A 17,179-nucleotide genomic window follows, 5' to 3' on the forward strand; every position below is an offset into this window, starting at 1 on the left:
CCAATTCTGCCAGTCATAACATGGCATGTTTATGTATATGGAACTATGATAGTAGTATTTGACAATGATAAATTTATTAATAGCCATGGCTGCTGCCAACAAAGTTTCCTATTTTGACTGTATTTATTATGGGCACCTCCCTACTACTCAATTTCAGCTCCTACACCAATGGTCTTCTCAGCCTTGCCTAATCTCAGCTGCCCATCAGAGACCTCGTGCCTTTCCACAAGATAGTCCAAACAGAGAGAACACTTGTCTTTACTTTGCTGCTGTCAGTGTGGTCTTCTGTCACAGAAGAGCTTCAAAGGGGCATCTATGTGAAACCAGAATTTGTGTATCCCACAGGAACATGGTAGTATTTTATCATTTGAGGTAGCTTCATTAAACTGGTACCCTGACTTGGACAGCACTGGTAAGCCTGATTTCGTCAGATCTCAGAAGCTAAGCACGGTTAGCCTTGGTTAGTAATTGGATGGGAGACCTCCAACAAAGACCAGGATTCAGAGGCAGGAAATGGCAAACCACCTCTGTTAGTCTCTTGCCATGAAAACACCACCAGGGGTCACCATAAATCAGCTATGGCTTGAGGGCACTCTCTACCACCACTGTTAAACTGGCATCAAAACAAAGTGACTCACAGTCTTGCCACTTTGGCATGGTAGTACCAAAGTTATCACTTTTCTCGGGTTTACAGTTAAATATGTCATGTATTCGTAGCAAGTATGTGTGTGTGGATGTACTGAGCATAATATAAACAGCATAATATAAACAATATTTTAGGAATCACAATCAGTCCAAAAGAGCATTTTCTGCATCATTTTCTTTAATTAACTAGGTACATGTAATGCAGCATAGTTATGGGGCGGGGAATTTCTTTTTCTGACATTCATTGTTTTTAAAGATAATGCCATTAATTCCTTTTATTCTTTTTTCTCCTTTAAAAGAGGGGTTTCTATTTCATTTCTCTTTGTAGAGAAATCAATGCACCCTTTTGCAACTTCAGCTCTTACACCCTACACGGTGATACTCTAGCAGGAGGAGAGGAAGGTTTGGGAAGACATTGCCTACCTCTGAGCATCTCTAGAATAATATTCTGAAATTTTACAGAACTTTCCTCTGCCCCTCCACTGTTCTAATTTCTCATTGATAAAAAGATTAGAAACTGACTCCAAACTCCTAAAAAGAAAAAAAAGAAAAGGATGGTTGGATTTCAGGGAGAAATTAGGTAAAGAAGAATTAAGAAAAATTCTCTTAATAACACTGATATAATGTTATATGCAAATGCATATAAAAATGAATTTTTACAGTGAGTGTTACCCCCTTTGAGATCTTTGTTCTCACCCTACTGAATATTACAACTGTTTTTATTGCTAATGATGGGCTTTCAGATAATTATGACTAGAGATGGGCACGAACAGAAAAAAACCGAACATGATGTTTGTTGTTCATTGCCATCCATGAACAGGGACTCACGAACAACCACAAAGATGGCCCTGTTCATGAACATGTTTGTGATTGGCTGTTCATGGGGGCCAGCAGGCTCTCCTCCAGCCATCATCCAAGTTTGGTCAAGATCCCTACTGCACCACTCCCAGAAACCTTACCTGAGCAGGCACCAGGAAATGTACCAATAATAAATAACAGCTTGGCCCAGAGCCTGGCAGCAGCCCTGGAACTTGAAGGGGTAGATCCCTATCCCACCACAAACAAAGAAAATTCAAGCTCCAATGCACTCTCTATCAAAATGCCAATAGCAACTGTCTCTCCCTCTCTGACTTCCGGTTTGGGATCCATGGATGTCTAACACAGCTCAGGGAGCTGAGCTGTCTGTGCCACTGTTTGTAGGGGCTGGAGGGGCAACAACTGCCCATAGCCCCCTGTTCTCAGGCAGAGAACAAACAAGTACACTCAAGACCTCGAGAGTGCATTGATCTCGGGTGTGAGGGGGGGTCTACGCAACAATCCCCCATCCACCCTTGAGGTCCCACTTGCTGACATGTAGCCAAGATCTCTGCAGTGGCTCTGGAGTCAATTTCTGGCATAAGACCTTCATGCCCAAGCTTCAACAACTTAAGAAGGGACTTTGAATCAATTGGTAATTGAAGCAGTGATTACAACCCAAGAGAAATGTCTAAGAAGGTAAAGATTGCTATCTCTCAGTACGGGACAGATTGCAATAAGAAATAAAGTAATAAAGAGAACTAGAAAACTGCGAGAGACTCAATAAATAACTGAGAAAATTCCGGCAAATAAATTGGCAAAACGTGATATTTTAAAGAGAAGTTAGCATGGAAAAATGGCTATTGTTTACATACCTGTGGCTAGGAGGAGATAGCGAACTGTGAGAAAGTTTTAACATCGTGAGAATTGCTGTGCAACGGAGAGGAACAGGAAGTGTGTCAAAACTATAAAGAGACGGGCGAGAAGCGGCTTGTAACCAATGGAACTGGGAAGTCGCCATTTGGAAGAAGGGCAAAGTTTTGGCTTCAAGGAAAATGGAAGTAAGACATCTTGGATAAGGGTAAGGGTGTCTGCCTCAAATAAGACCATAGAGAAAAGACGCCCGACATTTTGGATTTCGTAAATACCAAACTTTGAAAAAATAACCCAAATTCGGACTTTTAAAATAAAATAAAAGAATAAATCTGCGCCACGGAGCTAAGGAAAAGAGCGGACTAGTGGGAGCGAGGTAAAGCCAGCCCCACGATGTCGAAAAAGGATTGGCAGACGGCGCTGGAAAATTTGGATAAAAAAATTACAGATGGAAATAAAGAGATGGAGAAAAGAGTCACGGAAGGAAATAAAGAGCTTAAAGATATGATGCAGGAGATGGCAAAAAATTTGAAGGATTTTAAAGAGGCATTTAAATCGGAGATGGCGGAAATATCCAAGAATATAGATCAAGTCAAAAACGACCTACAAGCTACACAGCAGAGAGTCAATGTAGTAGAAAATGTAACTGATACCTTGGCGGATGCACACAGAACGGAGATGGGAGGAGTGAAGAGAAGAGTGGCCGCAGTTGAATGTAAACAAATGGAAAAACAGCTTAGATTTCATGGGATCCCGGAAGTTTTGGAAAAATCAACCCAAGAACATATTACAGGAATTTTGGCAGGCTACCTGGACAAAGAAGAAGACGAAACAGCAGCTCTTCTAGATGTGGCATACAGAATAAACTCAAAATATGTGGCTCAAAAGAACTTACCAAGAGATATGATTGTGCAATTTACAATTAGAAGCATCAGAGAATCAATTGTGAGTAAACAATTTCAGGACCCATTAGAAGTTGATGGTAAAACGGTGAGGATTATGAAAGAACTGCCCAGATCGGTGTTGTTGGAGAGGAAAAAATACGGAGAGCTGGTCCAGATGTTAAAAGATTTGAAAATTAGATACAGATGGGAAATACCAGAAGGGCTGGCTTTCAAATTTGGTAGAGTTAGGAGAAACATAAGATCTGGACAGGAGATGGAAATGTTTATTAAGGACAATGAAAAAGACTTACCTAAAAGAGCTAAAATTTGAACATGGAGTGTAAAATTATATCTTGGAATGTAAATGGACTAAATTCACCTTCTAAATGCAAGACTGTATTCCACTGGCTTTTAAAACAAAAATGTAATATAGTGTGTTTGCAAGAGACACACATTAAAAAGCAGGATGTAAAATATTTTAAACTTGCAAAATTCGGAAATGAATTTGCAGCGGCTTCCAAAAAGAAGAAAAGAGGAGTTGTATTGTATATAAAGGAAGAGCTGCAGCCTAAATTAATACTATGTGACACAGAAGCCAGATATATAGCAGTGGAGATAATCTGGAATTCGAAAAAGACATTGGTGATTGGGATTTATGCGCCTAACAGTGCGAAAGAAAATTTTTTCAAGGATTGACAGAAACAGGCTGAATCCACATTCACCCATTAGCCGCTTATAAATCGCTTTTCTTTCGGTTTCCTCCAACCCGCAACTTTTCCTTCTCCGTTCACATTCAGGCTCCCCATCCGGCTTTCTCGCGCGAGCCTCCGGTCACACGTCCGCTCGCCAACCGCTTTTGTGGGCGGTACCTTTTTTCCCTCCCTTTTTTTTTTATTTTTTTTTAAAACACTTTTCCGTTATTTCGTTTTATCGAAATGAGGAAACATCAACAAAGCGACAAATCACGTGAACATCTCGATAGCCACTGGTTAACTTTTTTGGGCGGGCGATTCGAATGGTCTATAAAAGGGAAAGTTCTCGGCAAAATCTATTTGTGGGTGTGAGCGGATGGTTGGTGTGCTTGGTGTCGTTGTGGTTACTGTTGCCGATTCGGTTGTGGGTATGGATCCTATAGTCGCCCTCATCGGACAGCTGATGTTTACGTTGCTGGCTTGCCAGACGCAGCTGCTTCTCGCTTACCGGCGCTATTCAGCCCAACGCCGCAGAGCTGCAGCCAGGATTCTGTTCCAGGATTCAGTCTCCACCGTCGCCTGGACGCGCTCCAGAATTCGGCGCCGGCAGTGCTTCCAACATTGGTTCCTGCTTGCGCAGATGGAGGAGCCACGGCAGCACTGGGTATACCCGAGAAGCACCGACTGGTGGGAGAATATCGTGTTGGTGCACTGGGATGACCGTCGGTGGATGCGCCGCTTCCGGATGTCCAAGAGGACCTTCATCGACTTGGTGGAAGCCCTGCGTCCAAGGCTGCAGCGTCAAAACACCTCCCTTCGCTCTGCAATATCGGTGGAGAGACGAGTCGCGGTTGCAATTTGGTGGCTGGCCAGCGGAACAAGCTACCAGGTGGCGAGCGATCTGTTCGGGATTGGGAAGTCAACGGTAGCCTCCGCGGTGGTCGAGTTCTGCCTCGCGGTCGAGGTGGAACTTCTATCGAAGACTGTCTCCTTCGGAAGTGGGATTGGACAGGTAATTTTTATTTTGAAATATCAAAATTTCGCTATTACAATTTATCGTTTAAAAAAAATTGTGACATTAACGGAACGACCAGTACACAACACTCTGGTGTGTACATCATCCCCCTCTCCCAGTCATTTTAAAGGTAATTTTGAAACCCTCTCAAAATCTACAACGCTATGTGTTTGTTTGAGTGTGAGTGAACATTGCCCACAGACACCTTGAGCATGCAATGGCATTCAACCCTCATAGTGTGTTCTTCCACCACACAAATCCTTTTTTTTTAAGAAAAAGAGGGGCAACAACTGACACACACACACACCCCTCGCCGTGTGATCTGAAGCAGGTAACAAAAAGAATTGTCGTGGAGAGGGATTGCCTTTTTTGCCTCTGTGATATAAACATTTGGTTTACATAGGTGGGGTGGTGTGCAGGAATGCAGTTTGGTATTTCCCCCTACTGTGTGACCCTAATCGTTGCACAGTTGTTGAACACCTTCTCCTAACCCTCCTTTGTCAAACCTCCAAATTTAGGAATACTGTGAAATATGGGGATACAAGTTTACCCCCCCTCCCATCCAATTCTTCACGAATCCTCCTAAAATCTCCATGGTTCTCTATGGGGAGAAACGTCTCCCTTCATGGTGGCTCTGGGTGGCATTGTGAAAGCAAAGTAAACACAACGTGCAAGGCACCTTATCCGACCTGTTATCCCACTCTCCAACAATTTCTAGTTAATTTGTTACCTGGGGGGATGTTTTGGTTTACCCCGAAAAACAGTGCCTCATACACCGCCAAACACCTGTCTCCAGGGTTAGAAAAAATAGAGGCCTCTGTGGCCCGGGGTGGAATTTTGAGTCCAGAATGGACCCAATTGTCATGGGCCCGTCTCACACCCGTTCTCGTTCCCTCTAGCGAGGCACAAGACGATCCCAATTTGGTGGGCCACTTAGTGGCCTCAAAAAGATGCTGATTTTTAAACCACCAACGGTCACCTTTATTGCCAAAGGGTGAGAAGAGAGAGACTTGTGTGGATATGTGGATCATTCAATTTAAATTACACCAAACATAAGAGAACCTCCACCCAACATTTCAGAATGCAAAAAAATCCTAAATTCAATTTACAAAAATAACCCTTTCAGGGTGTTTAAGAACTAGACATCGCTGAGTGATGATGATTATTTGATGCACAGTTTGCCTGATAGCACAATGACTTTTTTTTTTCCTTTCTTTTTTCTTTCTCCCAGATAATGGACGGTTTCCGTAGAATGGGTTTCCCGCACTGTGTGGGAGCTATTGATGGAACGCATATCCCGATCTGCGCTCCTGGAGGCCGCCCAGATCAGTACGGCAACCGCAAGAACTATTCCTCGATTCTGCTCCAAGGCACAGTTGATCACCGCGGAAGATTTGTGGACGCCGAGGTGGGGTGGAGTGGGAAGAACCACGATGCCTTCGTGTTCGCCCACTCCGCCTTCTGTGTTGCCATGGATAGTGGCTCACTAATTCCGGGAAACCCTTTCATGGTGGTGGACGGTGTAAGAATACCCCCGGTGGTCATTGCCGATGGAGCCTACCCCATGCGTAGGTGGCTTATGAAGCCCTACGGGAGAACGGCAACCACACAAGCTCAGAAAATGTTTGACACCCGCCTATCGCGAGCCAGGAACGTGGTGGAATGTTGTTTTGGAAGACTGAAGGCCAGGTGGAGGTGTCTGTCACACCGCCTCCAAGTTAGGGAGCACAACGTCATCGCTGTGGTGACAGCATGTGTTGTTTTGCACAACCTCTGTGAAAGCCGGGGACATCCCATCACTGGCCGCGGAGCAGCCCCAGAGACAATACTTGTTTCACATGGAGAGGGACAAGAGTTGACCACCCATCACAGGCATCTTGCCGAAGGAAAGGTGGTTAGGGATGCCCTGGCCAAGTATATGGGCCTAGATTCTACAAGTTGATGTTGCCTCCCTCGGTGCGGCAAGTGATGGACATCGGCTAACCTGCTTCGAAAAGCTGCTAAACCAAGGGGAACATAAATGGTCTCAACCAGCAACTCTAATCTGTGTAAATAAAAAAAAAATTTGGTTAACTGAACTCAAAAGACTATTGATTATTGGGGTGCTGTCAGACAAGCGGTGGATGTGAATTCAAGTCCTGGCACATGCAGACAATACATTCCCACACAGCTGAGTGGTCCCCCGCATACATCGTTCACAGTTTGTCAGGGTATTTTTGGCCAAGTCTGGAATCCGCCCCCCCCCCCCCCAAATTTCCAATTTGGACTGCAAGTGCTCCTCCCAAAGATACAACTTAGCCGCATGTTGCAATCAGGGGGGGGGGAAGCGCCACTTGATTGGTAACTGCTGCGTTTCACTTTTTGCAGGAAGGCTGTTTAGAATGGTCACTACATGAGTGATGCCACTTACACAAAGAAACACAAATGTGATTCTTACTGTGATTTCATTGGATTGTCTGATGTTAAATATTCCTAAACTTTGGGGATTGCGTTGAAAAAAAAAAGGGAGTCAACATTGGAAACGATTGGCCATCATCTTATACCCTGATGATTCCATTTGATCCCAGAAAGTTAAGAATTTTAAAACAGACATACATGACTGGGGCGACAACTCCTTAACACACATTTATTTCAAATACAATAGATAAAGACCATTAAGGGGTCACCAGTGCAATGGAATCTGTCAAATGAATTTTGCTGCCAAAAACCATGGTATGTGGCAAATAAGGAGGGCAACGCAGAACATAGCTCCTCAAAGCGTCAGCCTCTCCCTGGCTTTGCCAACACAGGAACGCCTCGCTGCTGCCTTCTTCGGGGTTGCCTGTGAGGCAGGTAGGGCGGTTTGCCCATAATCGTGTGTTGGGGGGATGATTTGACGCTGTTGGGCGAGCATCTGTCCCAATGACTTCAAAGTGTTCACAGCATCAGACATCACCGAAATGTTCTGTTTCCAGGCCTCGGCAAACTTCTCACTCTCCATTTTAGTGTGATCCAAGAATTCCCTCTGAATCTTGTTCTCATCAGCCTTCCAACTGCACAGCATCTCTCTGTCCGTTCGCCATTGGGAAACCTGGACATTGTGCTCCTCTCGAGAACGGCGCATCATATCATCGGCTACTCCATAGAGTGCTGCGTTTCTGCGTCTCCTGTTTCTTAGTTGGAATAGTCTTGTTCCCGGTGAAACTTCTGCTAGGCATCTGTTATCTGCCCCGTCTGCTGTGGATGTAAGTCAGAGCAGCAGATCAATAAATTGTTAACATCTCAGACATTATTCAGAAATCTAAGCCTGAAGAAAAGGATGCAACATGTTTTTTGGTTGGCCAGCAGCAGGCTTCATAGTTTGGGCACTTCCCCATGACTTCCAAAACCCACATAACAGATTTTGGCCTAGTTCATCCCGTCGCCCCCGCCGAGGCCAATGTGTTGCACATTTTTTGATAACCATGCATGCACAAGCATCAAGGTTTTTCCATAACGGGAAGGCTTTTACAATGCCACTTGCCATATGGGTTGTGCAGAAATAACATGGAGGACATACTGGCAGCAGTCAAAGCTATTATGTTTAAAACTGCGTTAGTGAGAGAGACCAATTTATCTGCTTTAGATAGCGAGGAGACGTGCTGTGTCCCGATCTGCCTTTTACACCAATGCTGACCAACGTTGCTCTTGCAATGTTCCACAGTGAGCACATTCTGACCATTTTCAATGTTATGCCAAATCAAGAATTTCCTTGAAATCCTGACAACATCAGAACATATGTGGTGGGAGCAACCATTAAAGAGGATAGGTGATCCAAGACGGTGTCTGGGTGTCCCTCAGAATTAATTTTTGGAACCGTGATTCATGTCAGTGCAGATCACATCAACAGTGTTGGCATTATCAATTGAGGGGTGCAAGGTGCGGTTCAATGTGCGCTGCAGATCTGAGAAACCAGCCAACAAATGCGATAAAAATTACATTGACAAAAATCTCACATGATAAATGGGAAATTTCAGCTACCAGTGGGAGAACACTACACTGTTCTGGGAAAATCCAATGCAGACTGTAAGGTAGCCGTAGTTTGTCCCAAATTTTTTTTTTTTCTAACCTATGCACCCTGCGTGGCCGATGAATTGCAACACACATGAAAATTTCATACGTTCCATTTGGTTCAGAATGGGGACTATGCATGCTGTTCACAGTGAAACAGGTGACAGATTTTATTGCACCAGGTGGGGTCTGGGTGAGCTCGGTGACACCTGGCGTGGGCTTCTGGGAACAAAATTTTTGTTTTTTTAATTCATCTTGCAGGTAGGTCTGTGTCCATAGGAGGGTCACACGCCAAGGGGATATTATGGTCTTGCTGTTGGGCTTACAGAAACTAACAGGGCAACTGCCTTGGAGGCCAACAGTCGCACACAAAGAATGGAGATTTTGGACATGTGACATAAAAGGAACGATTGTGAGGCACCCTCCGGCCTCCCAAGATGACTCTGCTCTCTCCTCCACTTATCTCCCCCCCTCTATATTTGACCATGCTCTGTTTCATATGTCAGACAAAGATAACGTGATTCAGGAGAGCTTATGCCACTCTGCAATTGTCTCTTCTCATAGGTGCAACTGGACTCTTTTAGATTCTGCAGATCAACTAAGCTTACCCGTGTTATAGCGTGAACGATGCCCCAGGGGAAGGTCTGAATCACTGTCGTCGTCCTCCATTGCGTTTGCACCTGTAGTGTCGTTTTCTGAAAATTTATAGGTTTTAAATGTGATTGGTTAGAAAAACACGGGGATGTGATATAGATAAATACAATTCAAACATTCACTTCGCAGGCACTGTCTTCTGCGTTGTCCTCTTTTCTTATTTGTATCTGTGCCACTATCAATATATAAGAGATGATAGGAGCTGTAATGGGACGTCTGGTTTTTTTTTTGCACCACTATAATGACTATGAGGTGGCCCTGAAAACCTGAAACAGATTTTGAATGTGCCCTCTGTCATCTACCCCTTATTCAGCCTTTTAGTGGACCGGAATGTCTCACACAGAAAATTGCACCAGTCCATGCACCCGTCCACGGTCTCATATTCCTGTGTTCATCTGTCCCTGAAGCTGGGCACTGGGTTTATATGCTTCGAGTGTAGAGATTGGAGTTCAAGTCAGGCATCCATTAATGAAAAGGAGACTGATCAAAAATATATTTGAATCCAGAGCCAACTCCATCCATGCATTTTGGTAAATATAGAACGGATAAACCGTGGTGTTGCTTGCATGGATGGGCTGGGCAGGAGTGAACAGTTGACCATTTGAAACCATAAGTCTAAGACAACCTCCACGGTGTGGCCGATGATGTCACATCATCCCCATAACTGACAGACCTCCAAACCATCCCATCACTGACAGACTTTCCCATATCTTGCAAACCTGAGGTCGTGCCCTTCTTTTCCCCTAAAACAGGCACTCTCATCTTGGCGTTCCCACTCTCGAGATGTCTTCAGCCTTTCCAGGGACTGGTTTTGGGTGGGCCACCATTGGAGCAACCTGTCAAAAAAATGCTCACCCTTGTCAGCAAGTCCATCTATGGTGCGGTCAAGATCCTCTTCACTGGCATCGGTGGATGATGACGAGTTCTGCGCTATAAACGTGAAATCAATAAAGGTGTTACGATTTCATAGACAGGGAAATGTGAAAAGGAAGAAAAATCATAGCTCTGAACTAGAATAATCAACGCTCCATCACTCACGTGCTGCCATGGGATTTGGAGAAGAGCACCACAGCGGTGCAGCATCTATCGTCTGCATGTCGTGCGAGAAGAGTTCCTCCGATCCCTCCATCACTTCCCTGGGGGCGCTTATCTGCGGGGGTCCTTGGGCAAAAGAAATGCTTCGCGCTATCCGTTTAGGTTTAACACTTGCGTCCCCTCTTAGAATACTGTCCAGCTCACGAAAAAAAGGACATGTAATGGGGCCGTTTCCAGAAGTGGAATTGTGTGCCATGACGCGCTTGTACTCCAACCGCATACTTTTTGTTTTGTTCCTGCATTCCAATGCAGTGCGCCGATGACCACGCGAGGACATCATTTTGGAAATTTTTTCAAAGTTGTCTAAGTTCCTGTGGGAGCTTCTAAGGGCTTCCTGTATCTTGTCCTCCCCCCAGAAAGAAAGGAGGTCCAATACCTCTTTTTCCCTCCATGTCGCCGATCGTGGAGCCACAGGAGCAGTGGCCGACATTTTCAAAAAACAATTGTTTATGATGGTGTCCGCAGATCAGAGTGGCGGTTGCTCTTCTCTCCCCACGTCTGCAAGAAAGCAAATGGAGGGCAGTCCACTGCACTGTGATCCGTCGACCAAGCACTGTTCTCCCGCCGGAAATCCAAGCCGTTAATTGCGCATGCGCTGTAGCCACCACCCGTTCCTTTGCCTAATTAATTTTAATGTGACAAAATAACGCTATGACGAATTTTCGTGGATGCATTGGCACGCCAGGAAGATGTTTCGTTAAAAGGACTGTAATGCGATGTGAAAAGTGTACCAATTTGTTGATAAGAAATCAACCCCTGTTCTTGTTAACAATGCTTTCTCATGCTTCACTGGAACTCAAGTAGCAGAAATAAAAATTATTGGCCTGAAAGGGCCTTCCCATGAGTGTGGGAGAACATAGTGTTCATTCAACAGCATTTGGCGCCGAAATCAAATCCTCAACACCGATTGGTCATCCTGTTTAAGCGCGTCCAATCAGCAGCCTTTTTTTCCGCGCCTTTATGGAGCCGTTATGAGGGCATGCTTATTTATGTAACAGCACATTTTCGGTATTTCGTTTAGGAACAAGTATGGCAGCAGCGGCAAAAGGAGTCTTCTGGCGGGATGAAGAGGTGGAGACCCTGCTGGACCTCGTTGCACGCTCCGGAAAAGCGGCGCGTGTAATGAGGAGCACACATCTGCCCACGAAGCTTATATTTCACAAGCTGTCGAGGCAGATGTGTGCCCGTGGTCACAGCAGGACCCCCGAACAGTGCAGATCGAAGTTCAAGAGGGTGAAGGGGGACTTCTACGGGGCGCTGGAAGCCTGGCAGGGGATCCCTCGCCAGAGTGGAAAGCCCCCGTACTTTGCGTCCATGATGAACCTCTGGGATCTCGCCAGAAGGCCAAGCTGGCAATCCCGTCATCATGCTGGTAAGAACCTCTTAAAAGCATTTAATTTCAAATTAACAACGCTGTTAAGTGCACGTCAATGTGGAGAAACTAGGCAAAAAGTTAGATGGTGGGGGGAGAGCTGAGATTCCATTCCCACCCCCCGTAATCGTCGCACAACGCCGTTTTATTGCAATAGCGGTTTTTTTTTCTCCTACAAAGAAACCTTTTTTTTTTCTGCTCGGCGTGAGGGACCCCAAGTTTGGGAATGTGGCATGTGTCGAGCCGCTGTGTTCATCACGGTGCACAGTTGCTGGTGTTATCTTTGTTGCACCTTTTTGTCATGAATGTTCCGATTGCAATGGTTTGATGGAGTGTGCCAACATTTCTTCTTCACTTTGCAGCCCTTCTCCGTGGTAGAGCTCCCACCGCTGCCGTGGGGGAGGCAAGAGCAGACGAGGAGCAGGAGGCGCTTGAGGTGGCTGGGGAGCAAGCTTCCTCTGAGGACCCTGCACAGGGATCACAACAGGCACCCCCTGGTAAGCATGTATTTGCCTAATATATTCTTCCCCACCTAAAATCAGGCAGACCAGCAACTGATGCTTTCCCACACCGTGCACTTGACCATCAACCTTCATAGAATGTGTCCATGGATGAGTGGGACCACATTCGCTTCCACACTTCCATGGATGGAGGGGAAGTTGTATATGACAGTGGTGCCCCAAGCACGGAGCATCACCACCCACCGGCCTTTTCCACGATTTCAAAAGTGTGCTGTGAAAAAAAATAATTGCCAGCCTTTTTTTATCTCCTTTGTAACAGCAAGAAAAAAAAATTAATGCTTTCCGATGTTTTATTTGCTGGTGCTATAACAGAGTTCCCATTTTTCTGTAATCATTGAAATGAAATCAGAGAATCTGGAGGTTGATGCCACAGTGGATCAGCCAGGATGTTATGACTGCTGTGGCCAAACCGTTTTACAAGATTTTGATTTCTTCCTTTCATTTCTGAAGCTAGTGCACAGGAAAGCCAACTGGAACGGTCGGAGGAGGGTCCCTCAACCAGCAGAAGGTCTGCTCCCCCAGGAAGAGCCCAACGCAGAGGGATAGGAGATCTGTTCACGGCCATGGAGAGGATGGAGGAGAGGCTAGGATCATCCAGTAAGTTTTTGCTCTGAATGGTGCTGTCACCCTTTTTTTGGGTGCCGTCTCTCAAAAACACTTTTCTTTCCCAAATTCAGTCTCAAATGTGCAAGAGAGGTTGAGCAGCGTGGAGGACCGACTAGCACGCCTGGGGCGGCGAGTCAATGTGATGGAGCGCCGTGAGAGAAGGAGACATCGTCCCTCTGCCTCTGGGGATGCACCCTGATCGTTCTCACCACTGTATATAGTTACCCAAGTTTTCTTCCCCTTCCCCCACAGTTTATTGTTGTGCTGTTCATTTAAAAAAAAAAATTTTTTTTGTGGTTCTCTTTTGCTTAATTTTTTCCTTAAATTAAAAAAATATTTTCCATGATGTCACAGTGATATTTTCTCTGTACGTGGTCCATGTCTATGCATCAAAAAGATAGGTGTAATGGCTTTCTGGACTGTCCACTAGATTTCCCAAATAACAATCAATGCCCACCCCCTGTTGGTGCAATGTCCCACATCATCATAGGTTTTCTCTGCACCCCCTTTTTTCTAATTTCCCGCATCCCCGGCAAACACGTGAAGTGTTTGTATTTATCGTGACCTCGAACTTCATTAGCCTTACCTGCCAAAGTTTAGTCTCATGTGTCACATTCTGATTGCCACAGTTGACTTGACACAATTGTAGGTTTTTTGGGACATGGTATATAAGTGGCAAATGGTGGATTACACTGTTCCACAAGCACCTCACAAGCATCCCCCCTGTCATCATGTCACCAGACTCAGTTTTCCAGACGAGGGAAGCACTGACAATTTAAGGAGCATCACCCCAATGGCATAATTGGGCTCTAAATTGCTGATGTTGAGAAATAATGTGATATGACCTGTACTTTAAATGGCCCAAGAAACTGGTTGTTCCACCACATCACATGGAGACATCAAGCTGAAATTTGTTGGCACAGCGTAATACAAAAATACCAATTCTGATTCGTCTGGAATGTGCCGCTCCTGGTGTTACCCGTTCTTCCCTCTCAAAAGCACAGTCCATTAATGTGGGAGATGAAATCAATGGGTGAAACTGGCATTGAATGCATGATTTTCTGAATGGAGTGCTGAATCAATCAGTCCCCAGTGTTTTAGATTGGGTGTGATGGAAATGAACCACACGTGACGCCAAGTAACAGAATTTACAGGCGGGCCCCTATCTGTGCTGGATATCCAGATGTGTTTTTTCTTTTACTGGCGTGGAACAAAAGGAGCTGTTTAAAAGTGGAGGATGCCGAACGACACTTTGAATATGATGTCCAGAATGATTCTGCTGATATCCTAGGTTTCCCATTCATCACTCCAATCGGGGGGCCAAACGTCGTAGTCTCCAGCCTGGTTGGCACACAGGTTTGAGATGGGTTCCAAACACGAAGAACCACAAAGAACCCACAGAACGCCACATCACAACTTTAAATTTAGCATTCTGTCTGTATTCACTGTATCTTCAGAATGCTTTCTCCATTGTGTCCCCAGGCATAACACCAAATTTTACAGCAAAACAGGAATGGAAATACAGATAAGATTTCAAGGGAATGTATTTTAAGTTCATGGATGTCAATGTGGAACTAAAAAATTGGGTCACCAGAAATAAGAAGCGTTTCTTTAAGAGCAACAGAAAGGTGTTCGATTTTCAAAATGTTTTCTGCATGTTTTTGGACAGCATTTCCCCCGTTAATCCAAGATTGACAAACTTTCTTTATCTACTAATATTTTTGCCAGGAACACAATTGATTCCTATTCTGTCTCTGCGGCACGTAAATCTTCCCTCGATTCTCTGATCCTTTTTTTTTCTAATTTTTTTTTTTAATGAATCTTTGGAATAGCGATATTTTGTTATGTGGGAATAAAAAAAGTATTGCGCCCAGAAAAGGCACCCTAGCCAAGTGTCCCCGTGGTGCTCAACCTTCGGTCGTGACAGGCGCCAGCCACGAGACGCACCCTGACCAAACGATTTAATAACATTCCAACAAAATAATTCCGGGTTGGACTTTCAAAGCTTTTTATTTTGATCAATCGTCACTGCGTCACGATGACTTAAGTTTTAAAAAAGGCAAAAAAATTAAAAGAGACATTTCTCAAGGAACAAGAAACACAGCTGATTTTAAAAACTTGTTTGTGGTATCATTCTAGAGCACTGTATACATGGGCCGAGGCAGGAGGCGTTAGGACGGCAGTTAAATGTGATCTTTGTTGCGCTGGAACACACTACAAAATTTCGCTATGACAGATCAATTTTAAAAAAAAATTAAAAGAGGAGGGGGGGGAAGAGGATATTCGGGTGGTTGGGCCACTAAAAAGATGTTAATGAGAAAAAAGTTTGGCTTTTGAGAAATCGAATGTTGCTGAACCAAGCAACGAAAGCAAATAAAGGGGAAATATAGGAGAAATCGCTCATGAGCCATCTCTGGTGGAATCGGCCAATGGGAACGCAAGGAAAGGAAGGGGAGACTTGATTGACGGCTGTTTAAAAAAGGAGCGCGAAAATTGCGCTCGCAAGCGTTCACGTCCATCGTGAAACTCCCGCAAGAAAACCGCTACTAGTAATTCGATGGAAATCCGAGAGAGATGCGTGTAGAGGATTGGGTAATGTGACCGGCACTCTGAAATGCGGATTTCATGTGGAGAACAACCGGGAAAAAAGAGGTAATGTGGATTCAACCACAGTTAGATGAATTGACTTATGCTCAAATAATTTTGGCAGGCGACTTCAATGGAGTTACAAACCTGGATGAGGATAAGAAATCTAAAAGTGCACATAATAAAAGAGGAGTTTTACCAAAAGCTTTTTTTGGGATTAAAGAACAAGAAAGTCTGGAAGATGTGTGGAGGAGACAAAATCCCCAAAATAGACAATATACATTTTACTCAGCAAGACACTTCACATTATCAAGAATTGTCATGATCTGGGCCTCCAAGGAACTGGCGATATGGACCAAAGAAGTGGATATAATGCCCAAGGTAGGCTCAGACCACAATCCAGTCATGTGAAAATTTGGGAAAAACACTAAAAGAAGAGCATGGAGGATAAACGAGGATTTGCTGCAGATAGAAGATAATATGGCGTTGCTACGGAGGGAGACCAAATTTTTTATACAATACAATATGAATAAGGATGTACCAACTTATAAGGTATGGGATACATACAAAGCTGTGACTAGAGGAATATTAATGGACTTGAATGCAAGAGATAGGAGAAAGGAAGAAAAGAGACATGAAATTATGGAAAAAATTAAAGCCAAAGAGATACAACTTAAGAAAAGACCAGGGAAGAAGAAAATATATCAGGATATAAAAATTCTGCAGGAACAACTGACGGCAATGGACAATAAAGAATTGGAGTGAAATTTGAAAAAAATGAATCAAAAGTCGTTTGAGGGTGCAAATAAACCTGGGAAATATCTAGCGTGGCAACTAAAAAAGAAAAAGGAGAAGAAAACCATAATTAAGATTCGAGAAGAGGATAAAATACTGTTGGATCAACCAGCTATCAGTAAAGCCTTTTTTAAATTTTATGCAAAACTGTACCAAAAAAAGGAGGTGAATAGAGATTCAATAGCGGAATATTTGGAGAAAACGAAGCTTCCAATAATTTCAGAGGAATGGAAAGAAAAGTTAAACAGGGAAGTGACAGAGGAAGAAATAAAAGAAGCTATACAATCAACTAAATTAGGGAAAGCACCAGGTCCGGATGGAATAACGGCAAAGTTCTATAAAATGATGGCTAATGAACTGGCACCTTTTTAAAGAGAGGTAATGAATGAAATTTTGCAAGGCCAAAGGATTCCCGATTCATGGAACGAAGCCAACATATCGTTGATTCCGAAAGATGGACAAGATTTGACCAACGTTAAAAACTATCGGCCAATTTCGTTGTTGAATAACGACTACAAGATTTTTGCAAAAATTTTGGCGGAAAGGTTAAAGGGATGGCTGTTGGAATTTATTGCAGAAGAACAGGCTGGATTTCTACCTAATAGACAAATTAAGGA

The 17,179-nt window shown here is 44.1% G+C and overlaps 1 protein-coding gene across 1 annotated transcript; it reads right to left on the reverse strand.

Moving 5' to 3' along the window:
* Positions 1–7,521: 7,521 nt before the first annotated feature.
* Positions 7,522–11,004, reverse strand: LOC129338832 (uncharacterized). Its single transcript, XM_054993342.1, has 4 exons — positions 10,626–11,004; positions 10,443–10,517; positions 9,542–9,628; positions 7,522–8,120 (listed from the first exon to the last, which is right to left on the reverse strand). The coding sequence occupies exons 1-4, from the start codon at positions 10,960–10,962 to the stop codon at positions 7,657–7,659; spliced, it is 963 nt and encodes a 320-aa protein (XP_054849317.1). The 5' UTR covers positions 10,963–11,004; the 3' UTR covers positions 7,522–7,656.
* Between the last annotated feature and the right edge of the window lie 6,175 nt (positions 11,005–17,179).

This window comes from Eublepharis macularius, chromosome 1 (assembly GCF_028583425.1).
Source record: "Eublepharis macularius isolate TG4126 chromosome 1, MPM_Emac_v1.0, whole genome shotgun sequence".
In the NCBI taxonomy this organism is placed as follows: Eukaryota; Metazoa; Chordata; class Lepidosauria; order Squamata; family Eublepharidae; genus Eublepharis; species Eublepharis macularius.